Source organism: Arvicola amphibius, chromosome 2, assembly GCF_903992535.2.
Source record: "Arvicola amphibius chromosome 2, mArvAmp1.2, whole genome shotgun sequence".
Lineage (NCBI taxonomy): Eukaryota > Metazoa > Chordata > Mammalia > Rodentia > Cricetidae > Arvicola > Arvicola amphibius.
The window spans coordinates 130250420-130273355 of record NC_052048.2 but is presented as its reverse complement, the minus strand read 5'-3'; the positions used below and the strand labels follow the sequence as shown (position 1 = coordinate 130273355).

The 22936-nt window shown below is 49.6% G+C and overlaps 1 protein-coding gene across 1 annotated transcript in view; it reads left to right on the top strand.

Moving 5' to 3' along the window:
- Nucleotides 1-22936, top strand: part of Plb1 (phospholipase B1) — a 123266-nt gene that overhangs the window by 59085 nt on the left and 41245 nt on the right. The window contains exons 28-44 of the mRNA XM_042054553.1: nt 35-130; nt 427-498; nt 1095-1133; nt 1594-1654; nt 2488-2546; nt 3489-3562; nt 7576-7619; nt 8156-8264; nt 9063-9114; nt 9489-9569; nt 10062-10127; nt 10879-10979; nt 12872-12953; nt 13631-13735; nt 15004-15099; nt 15893-15964; nt 20583-20648. Coding sequence (XP_041910487.1) covers nt 35-130; nt 427-498; nt 1095-1133; nt 1594-1654; nt 2488-2546; nt 3489-3562; nt 7576-7619; nt 8156-8264; nt 9063-9114; nt 9489-9569; nt 10062-10127; nt 10879-10979; nt 12872-12953; nt 13631-13735; nt 15004-15099; nt 15893-15964; nt 20583-20648 — 1275 coding nt within the window. The remainder of the gene's footprint in view (nt 1-34; nt 131-426; nt 499-1094; nt 1134-1593; nt 1655-2487; nt 2547-3488; nt 3563-7575; nt 7620-8155; nt 8265-9062; nt 9115-9488; nt 9570-10061; nt 10128-10878; nt 10980-12871; nt 12954-13630; nt 13736-15003; nt 15100-15892; nt 15965-20582; nt 20649-22936) is intronic.

Here is a 22936-nt window from a genome sequence, read left to right as displayed (position 1 = left end):
TGTAACTATTCCTCCCTTTCTGCCTGGTAACTAGGAGGGCTTGCCCGACAACTCCTACTTTGCCCCTGACTGTTTCCACTTTAACGTCAAGACTCACGCCCGCGCAGCCGTTGCCCTCTGGAAGAACATGGTAAGAACTGTGGTGTAAAAATTCTCTCTCCCAACCGGGCAGTGGTGGTGCACACCTTTAATCCCTGCACTCTGGAGGCAGAGGCAGGCAGATCTCTGTGAGTTCGAGGCCAGCCTGATCTACAAGAGCTGGTTCCAGGACAGGCTCCAAAACTACAGAGAAACCCTGTCTCGAAAAACCAAACCGAAACAAAACAAAAAAGAATCCTCCTTCTGAGTCCAACTGCCTGCATCTCCTCCCCACCTCTACATCTTGACCAGTTCACCCAGTCCACATTCCCCATCTTCTTTATTTAGCTGGAACCTGTTGGCCATAAGACGAGACAAGAGAATTTTGAAGACAAGCTCCCTATCATGTGTCCGAACCAGGTAGAGTGGGCCAATGGGCAACACCCTCTGACCACATAGACAAGAGAGTAGGGAAGAGGGAGGGTGAAAACGGAAGGAGGAGCTAAGAAACCAGTGGGGAAAACAAAATAGGACCCCAGTTTCCACTCACACATCGTCAGATTCTTGGAGTTTTATAGCCTTATCTCTCAGCCCTGTGACTTCCTCTGGGTCCCCCAAAAGGGGCCCAGGCTTCTCATTAGGGACTAGTGGACCAGGGCTCACATGGGAAGGAAATTGGAAGAGGAGGGATCTGCTTTTTCTTGCTTAAGCAGGAAGGATCCAGGGCTTCTGTGGGGCAAGGCAGCCTGTTGGGAAGGGGCGGGATGGAAAAACAAGACTCAGCACCCTTAGCCAAGAGGACACATACATTCCTGGTAGCTACTTAAGGGTTCATTCTGAGTCTCAGAGCTGGGTTCAGGTTGTAGAGAAGGCCCTGGTGCATTCTGGGTGGGAACACATGGTGGCCAGCCTTTCTGGAAGGGACTAAGCTCTTAACTGTGGCCCTGGGAAGGTTAGGGAAGGACATGTGTAGGCGGACATGAATCCTGCCATGGTTCACTCCCCTTTTCCCACAGACCTTGCCGTTTCTGAGCACCTACAAGAACAGCAACCAGGTATCTACCTGAGTCCCCCTTTGGTTGGAGTGGGGTGGGCAGCCCCTGCTGATGCTTCCTGTCAGAAAGCACAAGGACGGCTCATCCCCTTCAGAAGATGATCTCTCCACCCATATCTTCCAGTAGGGAGGAGAGCAGAATAAACTCCATTCCAGTCAAATGGCAGCCCCTCCAAGCCAGAGCAAAGCTAGCTGCCCCTCTCACAATGGGCAGAGGGCAGAGGATGGGGTGGGTCATTTTGGATGGCCCAAGGATGGCCCTGGAGGAAACAGAGATCAGAGTCAGATGAACAGACCCCAGCTTGGTTGATATTCAGAATTATCTAGGGTACCTTTTCCAGTGCCCCTGGAAGCTCCTCCCCAGGTTTTTCAAGCCTGCTGAGTGAACCCGATGCCTGTCTGACTTCTCTGCCCACCACCCCCTTAACCCTGAGATTCTGGGATTGGGTCTTTGCATTTAGGGTTATGGAACCTGGACGTTGTGCGAGGACAGAGCCCCTTCTGCCTCACCACCAACCTCAGGTAAGCTCCTGCGATCCCCAGGCTCCAAGACCCCTCCACAAAGGCTCGCATAGCAATGAGCCATCTCTAAGACTTCATACAGTAACCACACAACACAGTTCTGACCAGTGTTTTCTAGCCCAGGTAGGCTTTGGCCAGCTCTGGCTTCTGGCAGTATCATGCCTGGTAAGCCCCAGTGCCTTCTGTGCCAGAGGCTGATTCTTGTCTTGCTCTCAAGATCTAAGCAGAGCCGCACAGCAGACATGGGAGCTTGCCCATGGTTGGTCCAGCCCTGCAGGGTGGTGAAGTCCAGATGTGGATGAAGCCAGGGAGTCCCATTAAATGAATAGCTCTGTGGAAATGTGTCCTCAAACTCTGCATACAGGTCTAGAAAGTTCTCTGGGCTCTTCAGAAAGGACTTGAGAGTAGGGAAAGTCTGGCATGACTATTTCTTGGATTCTTGTGGAAATCTAGAACCCAGTTCTAAATAGGCTGCATATGGGCCAGCATCTGTCTGGTTGGGTGCTTAGGCTCCCTGACTTCTCACACGGTGACTGGCACGAACGTGAAATCCTGCCTCACCTTCCCCTCCATTCCTTCCTGGGGCCTTGAGGCCTCCCTTTTCTCTCTTCCTCCCATTTGTCTATCTTCTAGCCCGATGAAAGTCTAAGAATTGTTTATCTCCTATAAGAAAGTCTGTTATGAAACTTCTGCCAACAGAGTTTGGGCTCCCCAGCTCTAAGTGGTCTGAATGCGCATGGAATCTTGTTTGGGGTGTTGGCATGAAGCAAAAGCCCTAGACGGTGCCTGCAGCTCCCTTCTCAGACTCAAGCGTGTCCACATATTTTTTTCAGTGCATGCCCTGAGACCTGCAGACATCCAAGTCGTGGCAGCTCTAGGAGACTCTCTGACCGTAAGGACTTTTGAGCGGGGTGGGGGGGGGGTGAGATGGGGGCATGGTATAGTGGGGGTAAGCGTAGGCAATGGGTATGGTGGGGCCTTCCAAGTCCTTGCCCCCTTACATCTAAAACCTGTGCTCCCACCTTCTACAATCTCTCTCCCTTTTGCCCCGGCTCTCTCTGTCCAGGAGAATGGCAACAATTTTATTTTTGCAACTGCTTTATCGAGTAGGTGTGCAGGGAAAAAAATCTTTTTCAGGAATGAACTGAATATTCTAAGTTGGCAGAGGTTTTGAACACCAAACACCACATTTTGACATATGCAAAAATATGTCATTTTGACTCAAAATTCTCCTAACGATGCCTGTGTGGGTGCTACTCTCCCTCCCTTTTGAGCAGCCCAGACCCCCCATCTGTTTCCTCTGCGTCAACAGAAGGCAGCTTTATCATGGGTGATGGAATAGGCTCTGCTCCTCACTTTCAACGCTGGGCTGAGCTGCCGTCCCAGGGCACCACCTTCCGGCAGTACAGCTGGGGCTTTAGAAATGCCTTCCTGGAGGCTCTAAAGGAAAAGAAATGAGAGAAATGAGAGACTCTGTTGGAAATCTCCCCTCACAGCGGCTCCCACCTAAGCGCTTTGCCCATGTCCATAAAGATCTGTGTAATATTACTTGGTGATATTATCGGCATTAGTCCCATTTGTAAGCACTTGAGAATTTTCCAGTCTAAAACTGTGATCCCAATTGGGCCTAAACCTCTTCTGTGGAAAGGCATGCCATAGTAAAAGAAGCCGTAGTTGGGAAGGGGGGTCTCAGACTGGTCCCCTCACTCCCAATCTTTATACCATTCTTGCTTCCATGAGTGCGCTGGGGGCCATGCCTTCAGAACCCCGTGTTCACAGTCCTCCACTTCTCTCTGACTTACTGGTTTTCTTGTGGAATTTGATGTTCTCAAAGGCTGGCAATGGGATCCGCTCCCAAGAGGAAAACCTCTCCGATCTCAACACACAGTATCGAGGACTGTCATACAGGTAATGTTAACCTTTGACCTCCTCTTCCCCAGGGCTTGGTCTGCTTGTTGTTTTGTTACCTTCTTGGTTTTGTGGATTTGTTCTGTTTCATTGCCAGGGTCTCCTGGAATTTGGGTTGGCCTTGAACTATTTATGTAAGGGGAGGATGACCCTGGGCTTCTAGCCCTCCTGTCTCTACCTCCTGGCTGCTGGGATTGCCTGCGTGCACTGGCTGGGATGTAGGTTTAGCTCCTATAAATGCACAAATCTCAAAGAGCAAGGACCAGGTCTAGAAGGGACTTTCAGAGGAACAGCTTTATTTCCTCAAACTGTGAACATTGACTGAACAGAGAATATACTTTTGCTGTTAATGATCCTTTTATCTTTAAATTATGCAGAAAAAGTAAGCCAAGGTTCTTACCAAACTCCTGGGTCAGCAAATCCATCACGAAATGTGCCCGAAAAGCATCAAATCCTTGAGTCTCCACCTGCCCGTTTGCATATCTGTGTTCGTATGTTGACGCTACTATGTTGGTCTTCATGTATGTATTCATGTCGTTTGTAGTCACCCCTTTGCTTGTTTGTATATGTACACATCTCTAAAGAAAACTGCCAAGACCCGGTATTCACTTCTGGAGGCAGCAATGGTGGCAAGTTGCAATCAGTGGGCATCCCTGAGCAGCTCCTGTGTGCTGGCTCAGGAGTAGAGCTGGCTGGCTGGCTGAGAGGTCGGTGTATCAGCTGGCTACTCGTGTTTAGAAAGGAAAACTTCCTGGACGCCTTGGGATAGGAAGGGAGAGAGGGACCAGCCTTGCCAGGAAGGATGGAAAACTTCCCTGAGAAACTGGTACCCAACATGTCTTTAGACAAAGTGAAGGGGTAAGAAGGGCACCCCAGATACAAACATAGAGAGGAGCTCAGGCTTGGGGTACCATGTGAGCAACTGAGTGTCCATTGTGTGACGTTTCTTTCTTTCCTAATAAAGTCTGCATGCTTCAGAGTGATTAGCGAGCAGTTAAGAACTTATCTGAGAAAACGCGACCACAGCCTGCCACAAGAGGGCAGAGCACGCTCCCTACTTCCTTTTTCGGGATGTGTTCATTTCATGCATCCTCCCTAAGAAAGTGGTAGGGGACAAGGTGGGGTGAGCAGAGCAAAGGAAAGCCCCAGAAAGACTCATTTTCCAAGGTAAGAGAGAGGCAGGATCACTCCGGTAGCCACCCACCGAGAAGTTCCAAAGCACCCTCAGCATGAAGGCAATCTCTCCTCTCCCAGAACAAGGTAAACTGCCTTTCCGCTCAGAGCCCCCACATTACCACAGCCAGATCAGTGGTCTAGGGGACTACCTGGAACAAGACAGAACCTCCGCTACTCAGGACTCTCCTGAAGGTTGCTGAAGTCATGAGGGGAAAGGAAAGGGCAGCAGAGAGAGCTGTGGGAAAGGCCTGGAGGATGCAGTGACATCGTCGTTATGTGAGAAAACTGTACACAAGTGTTAGCTCCAGAGGAGCACCCCTTGGGAGTGGAAGTGACTGGTACAGCCTCACAGGTAGTGAGATAGTGGGGCTCCCAGTCTAGGTACATAAGGCCTCCTGCTAAGAGATTTCTTGCACAGCCACACAAATGTTCAGCCACTTCCTGTTCTTTCCTAGGAATGAAATGCCTGAACTTTCTAGTTATAATCCCAATGGCTCATAGCCAATGACTGCTGTCACTTAAAAAACCCTGGATTTATCTTAAGTGTCCCAAATATCTTCCCCAGTACACCTGTGTTGAGGACAGTAGTTATAGGCTAGCATCTAAGTGACAGTGGTAGACCACTAGACAGCTGTTTCTCAGGGTTGCTCCATGAGTATTAACTGTCCAAGAGGTGAGGTCCTTCGTGCTGGAGGTAAAACATTACCTGCTGTTTCCTTCCTGTACACACTGGCATAGTACAGACTCCAGGAGGTGGTGCAGCAAAGACCTCTCTTTCTGTTTGTTTTGGGGTTTCCTTTAATACTAGGATCTTTTTTCATTGAAATATCTGTTAGCCCCTGGGGAAATGTCCATGAAGTAAACTGATGAGAGAGAACAATGTTCTGGAGCCCACTACACTGGGAATTCTAGGCAATGCAATGATTCCAGGAAATTAAAAAAGCACCTAGAGCCTTTTCCTCCAAGGACACAGTAGGGAAAGTGGACCTTATATAAACAGGGGAGAAGGGGCTCTAGGGCTCTCTGGGGATGGGTGGTTGTGAATAGGTTGTAAATAGGTTTCCAAGGTCCCTTGGCCCATGAGACTGTGCACCTATGGATGTCCTTGTCAGGTTACCAGAGGGTCGATCTGAGAGCTGTCTTTTAGAACATAGCTCTTTCTTTGGTAGAAAGGCATTGGCTTGTTTAGGACTATTCTGTGGACCAAAATAAAGTGCACTTAACCAAAGCAAAATGCATCTCCTTGTTTTTGTTTCCATTAGGACTTTAATCCCACATTTCTTTCGACACACATTTCTAAACACCTCCTGTACCTTTCTGCACACTGGATGACAACAGATGAAGTCTAGCCATTGAGCCCATGTGTCACAGGTCACATTTCCTCAAGAGTCCAGTGTAGACCAGATGTTTGGCATGAGTGTCTCCTTCCATGTTTGGGTAGTTCTGACCAAAATGGTGACTTAAATATTTTGACTTTTTTGTGTTTATTTCTGTACTTGTCTTTTCTCCTCTTGGACATTCCATTCTAAAATGGCACTGGGAATACCTTTTGGTCTTGTTCTGTCTCCATCCCCCTCCCCCTCTTTTTTAAGTACCTAGGTACCTTTAAGAAATGAAAGTAGGAAGGTACATAATCTATGTATGTGTTTGTATGTGTTTTTCTGTTTATTGAGGGAAATGTGCAGAAGACAACAGATGGCACAGTACATAGATTTCTGATTTCCTTCCAAGTGTAAAATGCTTCAATTTGGTGACTTTGGCTCAGAGAAGAAAGGATTCAGAGCAACATCTTCATGTAGAGCTAGAAAAACACAGAGTAGTAAAAAAAAAAAAAAAAAAAAAAAAAAAAAAAAAAAAAAAAAAAAAAAAAAAAAAAAAAACCAACCACTAGGCCAGGCCCAGACATGTGATGAGCCATGAGGAAGAAAATGGAGTGATGTGGAGGGCAGAACTTAGCAACTTTAATTTATGGCCATCTTTGAGAAGTCTCAACCAGTGGGGTAGCTTCTAACTGTGTATTCTCAAACTCCCCTGGCCTGGAGTAACATGCTGGGACTGAGCAAATGGGCACAAGAAAAAAACAAAACAAAACAGTAAATACCAAATATCTGAACATCTAAATTTTTTTGTTTTGTTTTTGTTTTGAGACAGGGTTTCTCTGTCTAACAGTTCTAGATGTTCTGGAACTTGATTTGTAGACCAGGCTGGACTCGAACTCACAGTGATTCACTTGCCTCTGCCTCCCAAGGGCTAGGATTAAAGGCAGGCACCACCACATCCAGCTAAATGTTTCTTTTTAAGATAGGCATACATATCTCCTTTTTTTAATCATGTGGAAGGAAATGACCTCTTATACAGTGTTTTGAGGTTGGGCCAGATAAAATGAGCTGGGGCATTGTAAGGCAGCAAGCTCCCATCCTCTGAATCTTCCATTGGAATCTACTTGATACTGGGCAGAAAAAGCTTATCTGTGCTGCTCAAGGTTTCCAGCTCCAGCTGGGTTTAGTTACCCTTAGCCACTAAGATCCCAGCACCTCAGATTTCTACTCTGTCACATGGAAACGTCCACAGCTACCTCCTGAGCTTGGGACAGGAGAAAGAGCCATGGCCTACAGTACAGTGCATGCTGGGCACACAGTGTCCTCAGATAAGTGTTCCCCACCAAAGTGGGTGAGGGACATTCTTTTACCTTCAGATCCTAGATTAAGGGGAAAATAGTTCACAGGTGAATCTAGAATGTTCTTAGGACCCCTCAAGAACAGTTGAGGATTGCTCTTTGGTAAAGTTTGTATACTGACTTGGGTTCTTTCCTTCCCTGCCTTGCTCACGCCCTACAGCGCTGGTGGGGATGCGTCCCTGGAGAATGTGACCACCTTGCCCAGTAAGTAAATTCCAAGGGCTTGGGTCGGACTGCTCAAGAAAAGAATAGCACATCCTCAGGGACAAGCCCTGACGTGGGAGAGGAGGCCCCATAGTCACCCTGACAGGGTGGAAAGGGCATCAGATGCCTATAGATCTGAGTTTAATCCCTGCTCTTTCTATGCTCTTGTGAGGTGAGCTAGAGCAAACCACCAAAGGCCCTTGAGCTTTTTCAGCTTGGTCCAAGAAATACTGAGACAAATCTCTAGGGGCCTTCACTGCATTGTAAGTTGGGCAGAGAAAAGTGCTGTGAGAAACATCTGGCCCTACCTCATGTCATCACCTCATTCCCACCAAAAGAGGCCCTAGTTTCTGTCAGGCATATGTGCAACTTCCTGGCCCACTTCCTGGCCCACTTCCTGGCCCACTTCCTGGCCCCAGGAAGTGTGAAAATTATGGTGCAGCCTGTGGTGAGCCCCTAGGACCCTTTGTACTGAAGAATATACCCTGGTCTTCTATCTTGAGTTCTGTGCCTCGAATCTGCCTTTACTCTTACAGATATCCTACGGGAGTTTAATGGAAACCTCACAGGCTACGCAATAGGCACCGGTGACGTCAATTCTGCGAGCGCATTCCTTAACCAGGCTGTACCTAGGGCAAAAGCTGAGTATGACATTTGGGGGGCTGCAGAGAGGGGAACAGAGGCATGCAGTCAGTCCCTCAGAGATCCCTATAGAGGTCTACACTTCACCCTTCTGCCACAATGATTTTTGAGAGCGCTCTTTCCTGTCCCCACCCTCCTTGGACGTGGGAAGGACTCATGTCTCTAAGTTGCCTACTCCTTGGTTAGGCTTTTAGACATCTTGACATCTAAGAGCTGAAATGACGAAGCAGTATTGCCAATCTTTGAGGCTCACTCCAACATAATGCCGCTAGAGAAATCCCCTGTCCCCAGAGCCTCACAAGTAACACTTATCCTTTATGATCAGGGAAGGCTTACTGCATCCAAGTAAAGATCTCCAGCCTGAGGCAGGGAGCCTCTGGACAAGTCTCTTGTCTCTCTAGTCCTGGAATAGAGCTAACAAAAAAAACCAGACTGGAAATGTCCAGGGGGTTGCTGAGGCAGAGCTCCCTAACCTCCTGGGATAGTCTCTCAAGGAGGCACTAATTCTTCTAGAGACCTCAGAAGCCTTGAGTTCCTGCTTCTCATGGTTCTTGGCCCACCTACCATTCCAGCCCACACCTTTACTTGGTGGGCATGCCCCAACACCCATTTTCTGGGCTCTACAATAGCAGTAGCCTGTGACATACAATTCCACTGTCCTACCCAAGGAGACCATCACGCTCTGGCTTCTACCGGCAGCTCATGTAGTGTTGGGGAAGCCTGGAGTGTGCAGGCCTTGTCGGGTAGGAGGACAGATATGGACACTCTTTCCCAACAGAAGGACTGACTTTCTCTCCTCAGGAACCTTGTGAGCCAAGTCCAGACTCTGGTAGAGAAGATGAAGACTGACCACGTGAGTCAGATTGATGGTTACTGATAAATGTTAGTTGTCTAGCCCACTACAATTTTCTCCAAATGAAGTGGTCTGCCGTGAAAAGCAGAGAGTGCCCTTTTGCTAGAAGCATTCGAAAGAGATAGGAAAGGCCCCTTGTCTGAGACCTTCTGGAGGATATTTTACCAGGACTGGGGGATGGGGAAAAGTGACCTTGAAGGTTCCTCTTGGTGCTAAGATTCTGGTCTATAAATAAAGCCTTTAAAATGCCACCAGCTCCAAGGTTCTGATTGTATTGTTTCAAGTGGACAAGGAAGTCACAAGGGACTGACTGGATTTCCTAGAGCTGTGAGGGTTTGTCAGAAACGATGAGCATTTTCCTCCCTTCTATGCAGAGAGTGAACTTCCTCCAAGACTGGAAGGTCATCACAGTCATGATCGGGGCCAGTGACTTGTGTGACTTCTGCACGGATACGGTAATCAGATAGGGTTTGGGCCTGATCCTGACCTTGAACATTTGGCTTTGGAGATCTAGGTCCCTACAACTCACCCCAGGGGGCATTCAGCTCCAACCACGTTGCCCACGTGTACACACAACTCACACATGCATTCACGCATGTGACTGGCACCACATACATGTCCCAGGGTGGTGAGGGGCCAGGTAGCACATGTATGGTGGCTGCTTTTAGAGCTCTTGAAAGAGAAGAAACTATAGACCCCAAAGCATTTCGGGAGAGCCTTCTCCATTTCCCACTCTGGTCAATGGTTCTGATCCTCTAGCCGGCTTGTCCCTGAGAACAGTGAGCTGTCAGGCGTTCAGCTCAGATTCTAACATGCTGATATGCTCACGGATGGTGGGGGGAGGGTAACGAGTCCTTGGGGCTGGACCCAGAAGGGAAGCCCACACCTGCCCCTCTACCCTCTCACTGGAACCAACCCCTCCCTTGCCCTTGCCTTTCTCTTTCCAGAATCGGTACTCCCCAGCCAACTTTTCTGACCATCTCCGCAATGCCTTGGACATCCTGCATAGGGAGGTGGGTAAGGGCGTCAGTAACTTGGTTACAGCTCTAGAATGGTGGAGGAGAGGAGAGGAAGGATGGAGCCAGCCAGGGGCATGCGCTCTGTCCCTGTCCAGAGGCTCCAGTCTTCTTCCCAAGTCAGCTGCATTCTATTTGGAAGGAGCCCCAGAGATCTCAGGTATCGAGAAAGGCAGGCACTGGGCACTAACATCCTTCCCCAGGACATTCCTTAGTCTTAGCAGCTGGCAAGTGCCCAGGCTTGGCATTGCGTTTTGAACACAGAGTGTGCCTTACGTAAGCCTCTTTATATATATACAGCCTCACTCCTTCCACCCCACTGCTACCTTGTGGGCAGCCACACACTGCCGGGGAAATAGCATTCTAACCCCCAGATGTTCTGCTGGGTAACTGAGTCCCCATGTCTACTCAGAAGAAGTTGGCCTGAGTCAAGCTGGCAGAAATTGGTCAGGAGCCAATGGCCTGGCAAACAAGTTGCCTATCACACCATGTTTTGGGTCACTAGATGATGGCTGGACAGAGCTGAGCTCTTAGCATTTATTGTCCCATCCTAGAGGTACCATCTATGCTGTGGCTGTGCAGGATGCCTTCCACCACCCACTGGTGTCATGCTTGGGCTGCAGCCCTCTGTGAAGAAATCCGGTACAGACTCATCTCTTGACCCCAGAGATGAGCTGAGCTCAAAGTCTAAAGGGAGTCTCTGCCCAAACCCTGGGAGCCCTTGTCTCACCTGCAGCCTTCCCTTTAGGTACCCAGAGCCCTGGTCAACCTTGTGGACTTCATGAACCCCAGTGTCATACGGCAAGTGTTCCTGAAGAATCCAGACAAATGCCCAGTACATCAGGCCAGGTAGGCGGGCACCTGTCATCCTATCCAAGAGATCTGCTAAGGCTTGGTCTGGCCCTGCCCATTTAGCCGTGACTTCCCAGAGGCTCAGCGGCCTAGTTCTTCCTGTCTATAAACAAGGACTTGTGCTGGCCTCATTCTCTTCTGGGAGGCCAAGAGCTTTGATCCTGTTCCTTACCCTATCCCAGGAGCCTGGCAGGACTTCTGTCTATGATAGCAAGAACCGTAGGGGCTACTCTCCGAGAGACTGAGTAACCCAAACTGGAAAGAGCAACACAGAATGGTATTTCTGGGTGGCTAAACTACAATAGAGATCAAGAGACAGAGCACTCAGCCCAGGCACCTTGTCAGAAGAGGGAAGCTGGGGCGGGGGGAGACTGTTTTGCTTCTGTGACTGGGTGGTGGGTACACAGGTGTGTGATTCTTCATTCTCCACACCTCTTCCATGCACCTATTCACTTAACAAATCTCAAGGGCTGGAGAGATGACTCAGCGTTAAGGGCACTGACTGCTCTACCAGAGGTCCCAAGTTCAGTTCCCAGCAACCGCATGGTGGCTCACAACCATCTATAGTGAGATCTGGTGCCCTCTTCTGGCCTGCAGGCATACATGCAGGCAGAACACTGTATACATAATAAATAAAAAGAATCTTTAAATAAAATCCTCACAGAATTTACTGTGCCCCGGGGAACTGTCTGAAGGCTTTATACAGATGGTCTTGACTTGGGATTCTGACCTTTAGTATAATGCAAAAGCCATGTGCACTCAAGAGAGAACATACTCAGAATACAGTCTTTTCCTGGACTGGAAATATGTAGTCCCATGCTCTCAAGTGACTCTGGAAGTCCCCAAGAAATGCCCCCCCAAAAAGCCCCCCACCCCATGGGGAAACAGTCAGATCACTATGGTGTATGGGATGCTATGATGTACTATTTGGTAGGTAAGTATAGCAAATGATTTATTTTTCCTTTTTCCATTTTTTGAGGACATGGTGCACATGTGTGTATGCATGTTTGTATGGGGGAGCACACACATGTGGGTGCACATGCACATGTCTGTGCATGCCTGTGAAGGCCTCAAATTGATGGCAGGACTCATCCTTGACTGCTCTTCCACCTTATTTGAGGGGGCAGGGTGTCTCAGTCAAACCCAGAGCTCACTGATAGGGCAAGACTCACTAGCCAGCTCGCTCTGGGGATCCTCTGTCTCCACCTCCCTCGGGTGTATTTACAGGTGGACTGCTACGCCCACCTAGCATTTCAGGAGTCTGGGAATCCAAGCTCTGGTCCTCCCACTTGCACAGCAATGCATATTTAAACCACAGGGCCCTCTCCTCAGTCCAGAAAATGAATTTTAACCAACAATCTTATAAAGTTACGATGAGCTTATATTGGAATGTGACTGCCATCGTATGTCAAAGGTCATCTTTAACTTTCCTCTTTATGTTAAGTGTATGTGATTGAAACTAACTCATAATCAAAGGAAGACATTGGGATAGCATTAGAGGAAGGGGTCTCAGAACATTAGTATCAGAGTCCTGGTGTGCCTGCTCCAATCTCAGGATGCATTGCTATTTTATTTTTAATTAAACATTGCATTCTCTTTGCCTGAGTTCATTTACTGGATAGAATTGCCAGGCCTAGCCTCTGAAGTCCAATTCTAGAGTTTGTTAAAGTAGATTCATTCAAACTGCAGACCCACCCACCCCACACCAGTCGCTTTCTCTAGGACCTAGGACAGGTGCCTCAGAACCTTCTGGCACTTGTGCTTCCAAACCAGAGCTTGACTTGACAAGACAGAGCGAGCCTTGCTACCCCACCCAGCTCTGGGTGTCCAGAAGCAGTCTCTGAATGGATCTTCATCTATGGCTCTTCTTGCCTCCCCTCTTTGTACAGTGTTCTGTGCAACTGTGTTCTGAGTCCGGGGGAGAATTCCCAGGAGCTGGATAGTCTGGAGGCCTTCTCCCAGTCCTACCAGGTAAGGTAGAGGAGAGCCCCTTTCCATGTCTTCCTCCTCTGCCCTTCCCATGACAGCCCAGAGCTTCTACCAGGCAGGGGAGGCATGAAGAAAATGGAACAAGACATCAGCCATCCTGGGCCCCTCCCTCTGTTCCACCTGGCTGAGGGTCTCAGTTTCCTTGGTTGAAAAGCCCCAGTAGCATCCAGGTGACATTAGTGTGGCCTAAGCAACTTTGGGGGTGGGGATGTGAAACCTCCTTTTTAGTCAATAGGCCTGGGGTATCCCATGAAGCCACACTGGAGACCAACTTCTCCCCATTTCCCTGGACTCCACACTCACACCAGTCCCCACAGACAGACCACAAGAAAGGGGATTACAGGCTTGTAGCCTGACGAGCACTGGAGTGTCTTCTCTGGTTTTTATTTGTGTGTTTTCTTTCTTCTTTTCTTTTTTTCCCCCTTGTGGGACTTTCTGCCAGCTCTTTAGAGATGGCATGTTTAAAAAGCCAAGGGAACAAACAAAAACTAAAACAATACACCCATTTCCAAACTCTTTGGAATGGGATTTGCCATCATGCTGATGAGCAACCTTGTCTAAAGGGTCTGGAGACAGGGATGGGGACAGAGATGCTGTGTGCCACTTGTCCTTTCCCACCCCTGTGCTAACGGCTGCTGTTTGCATGTGTGTGTTCCCAGAGGAGCATGCTGCAGCTGGTTGAGTCAGGCCGCTACGATACCCGGGAGGACTTCTCTGTGGTGCTGCAGCCCCTTTTCCGCAATGCCAGGCTCCCCATTCTAAAGGTATGCTCCCCCGATCTTGAGCTCGAGCGGGAGAACTGCTCTGGGCATCTGGTAAGAGAGCCATCCAGGCAGGAACGCATGAGACTGGGAAGGATGCAGAGAACCCTGCAGATGCTCCGCTAGCAGGCACACCTGAACACAGGCATTCTGCATCCCACAGATAAGGTTGCCACAGCTGCCTCTGGGGATACCGTGAGCCCCACAGAGCAGCAGTGAACAGACGTGATGTCTCCTTCCTAAAATCAGATAGAGCATAAAAGACAGGCAAGACTCACAGGTATCCAGGTCTACGTTAGTGACTTGGAGCCACGCATGTGGTCTCTCTCACATGTGGCCCACCCCGTGGCCATGCTCTTTGTGGGACACAAAGTCCGTGTGCCCAAGAGCTCTGTGGGTGGAGCAGGTTAGGCCTCTATCCCAAGACCTCAGACAACTTGGGGAAAAGCTGGAGGGAGAACAGAGTGGTGTATCCAGACCCTACAGTGAGAGAGGGTGTCAGGTGACCTGTTGGCCTGATGTTAGCTCTAGACAGGCCTGCTTGGTATGCCCTTTAATGTCCTCTGCCTAATTATGGAGGCTAAGGGTTAAGAAGGACATGCCCCTGACCCCATCCCCCACCCAACCCTAGCTAGTTTGGTATTAGCTCCTTTTCTATTCGGTGTGATAAAACGCCTGACAAAAGCAAGGGAAGGAAGAAACGGGTTTGTTTGGGCTCACAGTTTAGTTTAGGAAGAGACACAATGTATCCTGGCAGGGGCAGCCTGGGTAGGAGCATGAGGCAACTGGTTACATTGTATCTACTGCCCGGAAGCAGAAAGCTAGGAATGCTGGTGCTCAGCTAGTTTCCTCTCCCTGGGCAGTTCAGTACCTCAGTCCATGTGGTGTGGATCCTCCCACCCCCATTCTCCCAGTCTAGAAAATCTCTCACTGACATGCCCAGATGCTTGTCTCTTTGGGGAGTCCAGATCCAGTCAGGTTGATGTCAATATTTACTTGTCAGGACTCCCCAAGACTCCCTGGGGAACTAAGAAACACACTTTTCCACTTCCAGCGTGAGTTAGGCATTATGCAAATATGCCCAAACAGGGCACTTTTAAAATAAGACGTGGAAAATGTGGAGGCCGGAGAAGGTATGGCTTGAGGTCCCCCAAAGCTATTTATCTGTGGGAATGCCATTATGTCCCTGGCATGGCATTCCCGAGGATCCCATGTCCTATGGCTCCCTGGAACCCCACAGGGCCTTGAGGAAGTATGCTTGTCTCTTTCAGAATGGGCAACCAGACACATCCTTCTTTGCCCCAGACTGCATCCTCCCTAACCAGAAGTTCCACTCTCAGCTCTCGAGAGCCCTCTGGGCCAATATGGTAAGATAAAGGACTGCTTCTGGCCATGTAGTCCTACCCCACAAGGTGGGGCAGACCCCGAGGAACCACAGCTGGCACATCTGTAGCCGTCTACAGCTTGGCCCTAGAGAATCCTGGATGACATGGCCAGGTTGCACTGCCAGCTGTCCTCCGTGTTTGCCAGCTGTATACGTTAGCCATCAGAGAGCCCCCCCCCCCCCGGGGAGATGGCTGAGTGGGTAAACTGAGTTCAGATACTTAGGGCTCATGTAAAAGCCGGGTTTTGGGGCGGGCATACTTCTATAACCCCAGTGCTGAGGGACGGAGATCCCAGGAGCATGCTGGCTAGCCAGTCTAACCGTAACAGCACACTCCCAAGTTCAAGCCAGAGTCCCTAACTCAAACAATAAGGTGGAGAGCAGTGGGGGGAAAACCCTTGACACACTGATCTCATACCTCCATACAAGCACAGGCACCAATTCATAAATGTACGTGCGTGCACGCGCACGCGCACACACACACACAAGCACAAGCACACGCACGCGCGCACACACACCAGAAACCTCTCATTCATTCTTCCTTTCCGGTACACCACTCTGTATGCTAGGTGCTGAAACCATGTAATCAGTCTCCTTTAGCACCTCCACGGTCACACAGGAAGTGTTTTGAGTTTCCAGGGAACCTAGCTGACTCTGGATCCTACTTGCCAGCGCCTGACAGAGCCTCAAGTCAAAGCCACACCCCCCAAATGAAGTTCTGATGTTCACTTGAGCAGAAACAAACTTGGTGTGTTTCTCTTTTCTTCCCTGATCAGCTTGAACCTCTGGGAAAGAAAACAGACACTTTGGATCTGACAGCGTTCATAGCCATGGCCTGCCCCACTCAGGTAGTAAAGGAGGGACTGCTTGGTCTGTCCTCAGAAACTGGCCAGACCTGTCCCTCCTCCGCCTCCTCCTGCTCCTCTTTTTCCTCCCCCTCCTTTTCCTCCTCCCCCTTCTCTTCCTCTTCCTTCTCCTCCTCCAACTCCTCCAAATGAGTTTGCTCCATCCCTAGGCTGAGAGATGGACTTGGGGGCAGGGGAAAGGGAAATTTGGCTGAGCTGCTTCTTGAAGGATGGGTGATGGAGTTGGGTCCACACAAAGAAAGAAGAGTCTGGGTAGCAGAAGCCAGGAAGGCAAGAGAGTGTGGAGCAGATGGGACTGTCTGGATGTGGGTGAAAGAGCCAAGAGAAGGACCCTGGAGTCCAGAGCCTGGACTATGTTCTCCCCTTGAAGAGGGACCACAACAGGGAGCACAAAGGAAGAGACCGAGCTGCCATCAGGCAGGGCTCAAGAGAACCAGCCTGAATTGGCATGAGGAACAGCTCAGGGCTCCTTTTAAGGAGGAATATGTTAACCATGATTTCAGGCCTGGAGTGGGGGCAGGTTCACGTTCCCATTGCCTTCAGCTCCTGTTTCTGGTCTTGTCTTATGGCTTTTTAACCAAATAAGGCCAAGGCTAGAGAGCCCTTGGTGGCCATAAAAGCAGAGTGCCTGACCTAATGTGGGAGGCTGGGTTTCCAGTCTGGGTCAGGCTGCAACTAGCCTCCGCCCCCCACCCCACCCGATCCACTTCTTGCCAGGCAGAGCCTCAGCCTAGGCTTGCAGCTCCCTTGGGATATCTGCTAGGGATCCCAAGAAAAGGGGAGGCCCCGATTCTGCCTCACGCTCCCGTTCAGCTGTCTTTTCCATCTGTCTTATATAATCTAATATACCATGATCAAGAGTGGCAGGAGGAGGGGATAAGAGCAATGGAGCAGAGGGCTCAATGGCTGGATCTAGTGCCCCAAGCAAAGAAGAAAGTCCAGTCACGTGATTATCAGTGTGCCTGGGTAGCTCGAGTGCCAACGATTGATCAGATGCTGGGTAAAAGGGCTCGGGTGAGGCCCCTCTATGCCATGTGCGAACATATTCACAGCCACTTCCTGAGGCTGCCCAGGGGCATTGAGGTGGCAGAGCCTGGACAACCTGGGCAGTAAAGGGGCATCTGAGGACTTAAAGCGGTGATCATACCATAATCATTTCATTTTCCTTCTGTTTGTGTGCTCTTGTATGTATGGGTGTGTATGCATGCGTTCACTGAGGCCAGAGGTAGATGCTTTTCACCTTAGTTTTAAGACAGGCTTTCCTAATGACCCTGGAGCTAACAACTTGACTAGACTGGCTAGCTAGTAAATTCCATAATCCTCCCGCCTCCACCTCCCCGGGGTGTCTAGGACTTCGGGCTCAAACTTTGACATCTGGCTTCATGTATGGGTTTTGGATCCAAATCCAGGTCCTCATAATTCATGTGGCAAACACTTTACCAACTGGGCCATCTTCCCAGCCTATAATTGAGTTTTTCAGCACTTTAATAAGCTATAAGACAATACTGAATATCAACTACAAGAGTCCCCTCCAAAGTGTCAAATCTCAGCCATAATGAGCTCTTCTTCCCCACAAATATATTATATGCTAAATTGAGGTTCCAGCTCTGGGTCAGGGAGAATTCCTTCACTGTGAACCCCAAGATAAATTATGCCCCTCTCTGTCCCAGTTCAGGCAGGGCGCCCCAAAAAGGAGATGCTCTACCTAGAGTCTCAAGCTTACCTCCTCCATTCTGCAAAGAATCTAACTTAACTATTGATGAGGTGAGGTAAGACCCAGCCTCCTAGAGCCTGTAAAAGCCCAGCCCAGGAGAAGCTGTTGCTAAGCAACCCTGGAGCCCATTCCAAAAGGGCCCATCTGTTGGCCAGCCCAGCTTCACTGCACAGTGTCTCAGGTGCCATCTGCTTGCTGCCATGTGCCTCAGAGCCATGCGAAAGTCCACCCATATCTCAGTGTGAGCTGATGGGAAGCCAGGCAGCGCATATTTTCATCCAGGCTGTATCTAAACATAGAAGCAACAAGCAGGACCTGGGGGATGAAAGCGGGGCAGAGGCAGCAAGTTGGGAGTGAGCGCTTCCAGAAGTGCCCTATTCCTCCTCCGTCCCCAGCCTCACAGCTACCACATTCTGCTGTGCCAGGCAGGGTGACATCACAGCGCACCGTGGTCTTAGGATGGATTTGCAGGTGGGGTGAACTGTGGACTGTTCTCCACTCTCTACCGTAACTGTCTCCCTGCCTCTTCTTCCCCCTACTCCAGAACTGGGCCATCTGGAAAATAAGCTCTGTCCTTATTTATTAACCTGTCACAGTTAAGTTCCTCTTCCTTGGAATCTGTTCCTCCCTGACTTGGGAAGGCTTAGGCACCTTCTTTTTCTTTTCTTTTCTTTTTTCTGGTTGCCTCCCTTCCTACCTCTTAGTGGCATTTTTATCTCTAGCCCTGAAAACGAGGTGCCTCTCAGACGTTCCTGTCCATCTTATGGTCTTCTCTGGGTATGTGGGCATCCTCACTGGGAAGCTGATCTATTTCTAGAGTCCCGCCCCACCCCCCTTGAACGTCATAGCTCCAGCTTCCTCAGTCTCTCACTCTACCTCTGTTGTTTTTAAATTTCTCAGACACCAATCCTCTATTTCCAGACCCTTAAAACACATTTCCTCTTGGAAGCTACATATAGTATAGGATTATTTGCTCCTACCAAAGAAAGCAGGGAGGGGATTCAATGTATCCATAACCCATCAGAAAAGCCCCCTTCCTTCTCCGCAGACCTTCCCATCTGAACTGCTGGCTCTTGCCTAGTCTATGCCTCCTTGGCAGCCAGGCAGCATCCCTTCTACCTGTTCAGGCTGGCAGCTGGGAATCTCTCATAGAGTCAGCTCCACCCCAGGCCTTTAAACCAGCCTGACTCATGCACACCAAGCAACCAAAAGCCAATAAAAGCAAAATTCCAAGGTCCCTTTGTCCTCAAATCCATTCAGCATTTTCTCCTCTCCCCCAACTCATGATTCCTGTGGTCAGATAAATGGTTATGGGACTCCTAGCTCTTCCAGAAAGATAGAAATGGACTGTGTCTTCTGCTCTCTCTATACTGGCCACCCTGGGACCAGATCCAGCCAGGACTTCTCTGTGGAGGGAGAATCATAATTAGCACCCACGCCCAGTCTTTTCCCCAGGGATGTTCGTCCCCACATCTTGCGTCAGCTCCCTTGACAAATTCCACACTTCTAGGTCTGCCAGTCTTCATGGCCTAGGAGTGTCTCATGTCCTTCTCCCTTGTGCCCAGGGGACAGGTCTTCCCCTGCCCTCCTCTCAGTGTTCCTCTGGGTGCAGGAACCGGACATTGGTGTGGGCCAGTCTTCTGTAGAAGGCACCTAGGCTGCACTCCTGGGGTGACTGTTGAGGGGGTACTGACGACGCTGGTCTGAGACAGCCTACCGCCTGAGTTCCCCTGGTCTCTGTTTCAGATCCAAGTGCTGAGACTGTGAAGAAAAGGGGAGACAGGCCTTAGCATCAGGGCTCTCTGTGTAGCCCTAGCTGTCCTGGAACTCGCTCTGTGGACCAGGCTGGCCTCGAACTCACAGAGATCCATCTGCCTCTGCCTCCCTAGTGCTGGGATTAAAGGCATGCAGCACCACGCCCACCCGGCTGGCCCCAACATTTTAACCTTCCTTCTTTTCTTCTGTCCTATCTCTTCCTCTTCATCTTCTTCCTATGGCCTACCCCTCCTTGAACCAAAATAAAGCCTCTCCGACCTGAGTTTATGGTGAAGAGTTGGTTTACATCTCCCGAAATTGATCTCTAAGGACATCTTTTCCAACAATCTGACTTTCCCCCTCTCGTCTCCCCAAACCTCTTCCATTTGGTTCCCATTTTTTTCTAAGCCTTGGCCTTTCTGTTCCACCAGCATGTCCCGTGAGCCTACCTTGCTATTTCCTGGTCCAGACCTTAAGCTGACCTTGCTTCTCTTGGTTTTGAGTTTCCTCGTTTGTTTTTCTCCTAGTTCTCCCACTGCCCCCTCCTCCCTTCTTTGATTAACCCATCACCTTCACCTGGGTGGACTGGGGGTGTTGACAGGGCTTGTATCAGCACTGATTGTAGGACAGATAGGTGACCAGGGCCTGCCTGGAGGGCAGGTTAGTCAGGGGGAAAAAATGACTGAAAATACAGGAAGCCACCTTAAAGAAGGTAACACATGCAGCACAGGGGTAAAAAAGGACAGGTACTAAAATGTATTGATAACCATATAACCCTTCTTCAGAAGGAAAAGTGCTGAAATGTGAGTCTTTTGCCAGAAAAAAAAAAAGAGAAAGAAAATAGGTTAGACTGAGGACTGAAGAGATGTGTAATTGTTCCAGGTCTTCATGAGGTCATGGAGCCCAGACCACAGGATGTGTAGAACTTTTCTCTGAGTCTTTTATTTGTGCCTCCCTGGTTAATAAGGGTTTACAAAAACCCTTCCAGAAATGACTGAATTTCTGTCTGTGCAGCTCTTTGCCTTTCAATGCAGAACCCTGTTAAGTAAACCTAGAAGTCAGGGTGGTTAGCTCAAGCACAGCCTCGATGCTGTTAGATAATCTCTCAGTGTGATTTCTGTTTCCTCCTAGGATGAGCCCTTCCTGAAAACCTTCCGGAACAGTAACTACACGTACCCTTCCGAGCCAGCCATTGAGGTAACCTCTGACTCATGTCTGTGTCTCTCAGACACAAGCCAGTCCCACCTGCCGGGGACTCGGGGCGTGGTGCAGACTTCACTGTTAGCTTAAGCACAAATATACCCTTCTTACATACTGGGAATTGGAATGCACAGAAAAGGGTCCGGAACTGAGGCCCCAGGATGCTCCTGACATGTTCTCAAGTTGCCTACCTGACGTCAGCGGCCAAGCAGAGGAAGTGCCTTGACCTTTGCCGTCCTGGGCTCAGCGACATTGTTTTTAATTAAGCATCTCAGCCTTGCAGAGGTGGACAGTGGAGGTGGGGAGGGGTGTCAGGGTGGGGCAGGGGGCATGAAGTGCCATCAGTGTCCTGAATGTGGAACCCTAAACCAAGTGGGAAAGAATCTCTGTGCCAGGGGTGGGGCCTGGCAGGAAGCTGACTCATATCCACACCAACCCTGCCCCCACCAGCCTTAACTGGATACGAGTCACTCAGCCCGGCTCTGAACTTTCAGAGCCCTTTGGCTTTCAGGACTGACACTCCAAAGCTAGCTAGCCACATCCTGTGCCATATCGCACCATACACATCACACCCTGGTCCACCGGGACAAGCATTTCGCTTTCGTACTGAGTGCTGGTGGGGATGTAGAGAGGCATGTAACACGGTCCTGACCTGGGTAGTTAGAGCCCAACAGAGTTCACGCCTGTCATACTATAACAGGCGTATACTGTAAGTACATACTATGTGCCATACCTATCTCAGGGAGTTAGAAACTGATGGGACTCCACTCTCACAGAGTCCTAGCTGCTGAGTTGAGACATCTAGGCCATAGTTAAGTGATCATTTCAGATAGGGACAGCCATTGCCCAGAGGAGGGAGATGGGACAAAGACCTTAAAGACTGAGGGACTAATTCTGTTGCATCGTGGTTGCTGAGTCAGTTTGAGAAGGGGAGACTTGAGTTGAAAAATGCAGGTCAAAAAGATGCCAGCTGCCCAGAAGACCAGAAAAGGCCAAACCCAAGGGCCAGAAAGCATGGAGGCTGGGGGCAGGAGGGGGAGCACGTTGAGTGTAACGAGGAAGAGAAGGAAGGTCAGAGTGGCTGGAGTCAGGGCATGGGAAACGTGGTGAGTGAGGGGTGTGGAGGATGAGATCAAAGCAGTGCCGGGGGCCAGATCACAGCCCCAGTGACTGGGCATGAAGGCTGGGGTTCGGATGGAGAACTAAGGGAAGCCATGGGAGGTTGGAGGATTTGGTACACAACTTTAAGAGACTTCTCTGGCTGCCACATGGAGGCTATATCAGACATCAGGGACTGGGGGGAGACTTGCTTTTTGAAATAGAGTGACGTGTAGCTCAGGCTGTCCTAAAACTTAATGTAGCCAAGGATGATTTTGAACCCTTGACTCTCTTACCCCACCTCCCAAGTCCTGGGGTTACAGGTATGCACCACCACGCCTAGCTTTTGCTTAAATCTTTGTTTGGCTTTTGAAATATGATCTTGCTCTATAGCCCAGATGGACCTTTAATTCACAATGATCCTCCTGCCTCAGCCTCCTAAATGCTGGGATTACAGGTGGGAACTGTCATGCCTAGAAGAAAGATCTTTTATAAGCCAGCCAAAGCACTGAGAATAGCCTGTGTGGAAGGTGCCAAGGAACTGTCAAGTGTGACGTCCTAGTACAGCCGTGTGGCTGGGAGCTGTGTCATCTTCAGGCTCCCTGAATTCTCTCTGACTCATGTTAGCCCCAAGGAAAATAGTCCTGCTTGAACCAGCGACTTTTTACTGTCCTGTGTGACTGAAGAGCCTTGTCAATCAGGCGTTCATCTGTTCATTTTCCCCTTCCTTGTCAGATACTAAGAGCAGCAACCACTACGCTGAGCACCGGATGGGCGGTAGTGAACAGAGTGGGGCTCTGCCTGTTCTTTTGGATCTTTATTCTCGGGATCTTTTCTTTCTGTTAGAAGAAAGCTCAGGCTGGAAGGGTATTGCTTGTTTTAGCAGATTGCTGCTTAAAGTGGGCAACATCAACACAACCTTTGTTGCAAAGTCCTGGTGGTATCCTGGACCTTCTCTGTGTACCGATAGCAAGATGGCAGGACCCTGGGCAGTCCAGGCTGAGGTCACGGCATGGTGTCCTCCCCTTTGTAACAGATGTATACACTCGGATCTAATCTATGTGTCGTATAGAACACGCTTAACTCTCAGAGATTTCCATGGCATGGTAACTCTAGAACTTTCCTTTGTAGTTGCACTTTTCCCAAGTGGTTGTTCTTGACTTCATAAAACGTCTGAACAGATGGGT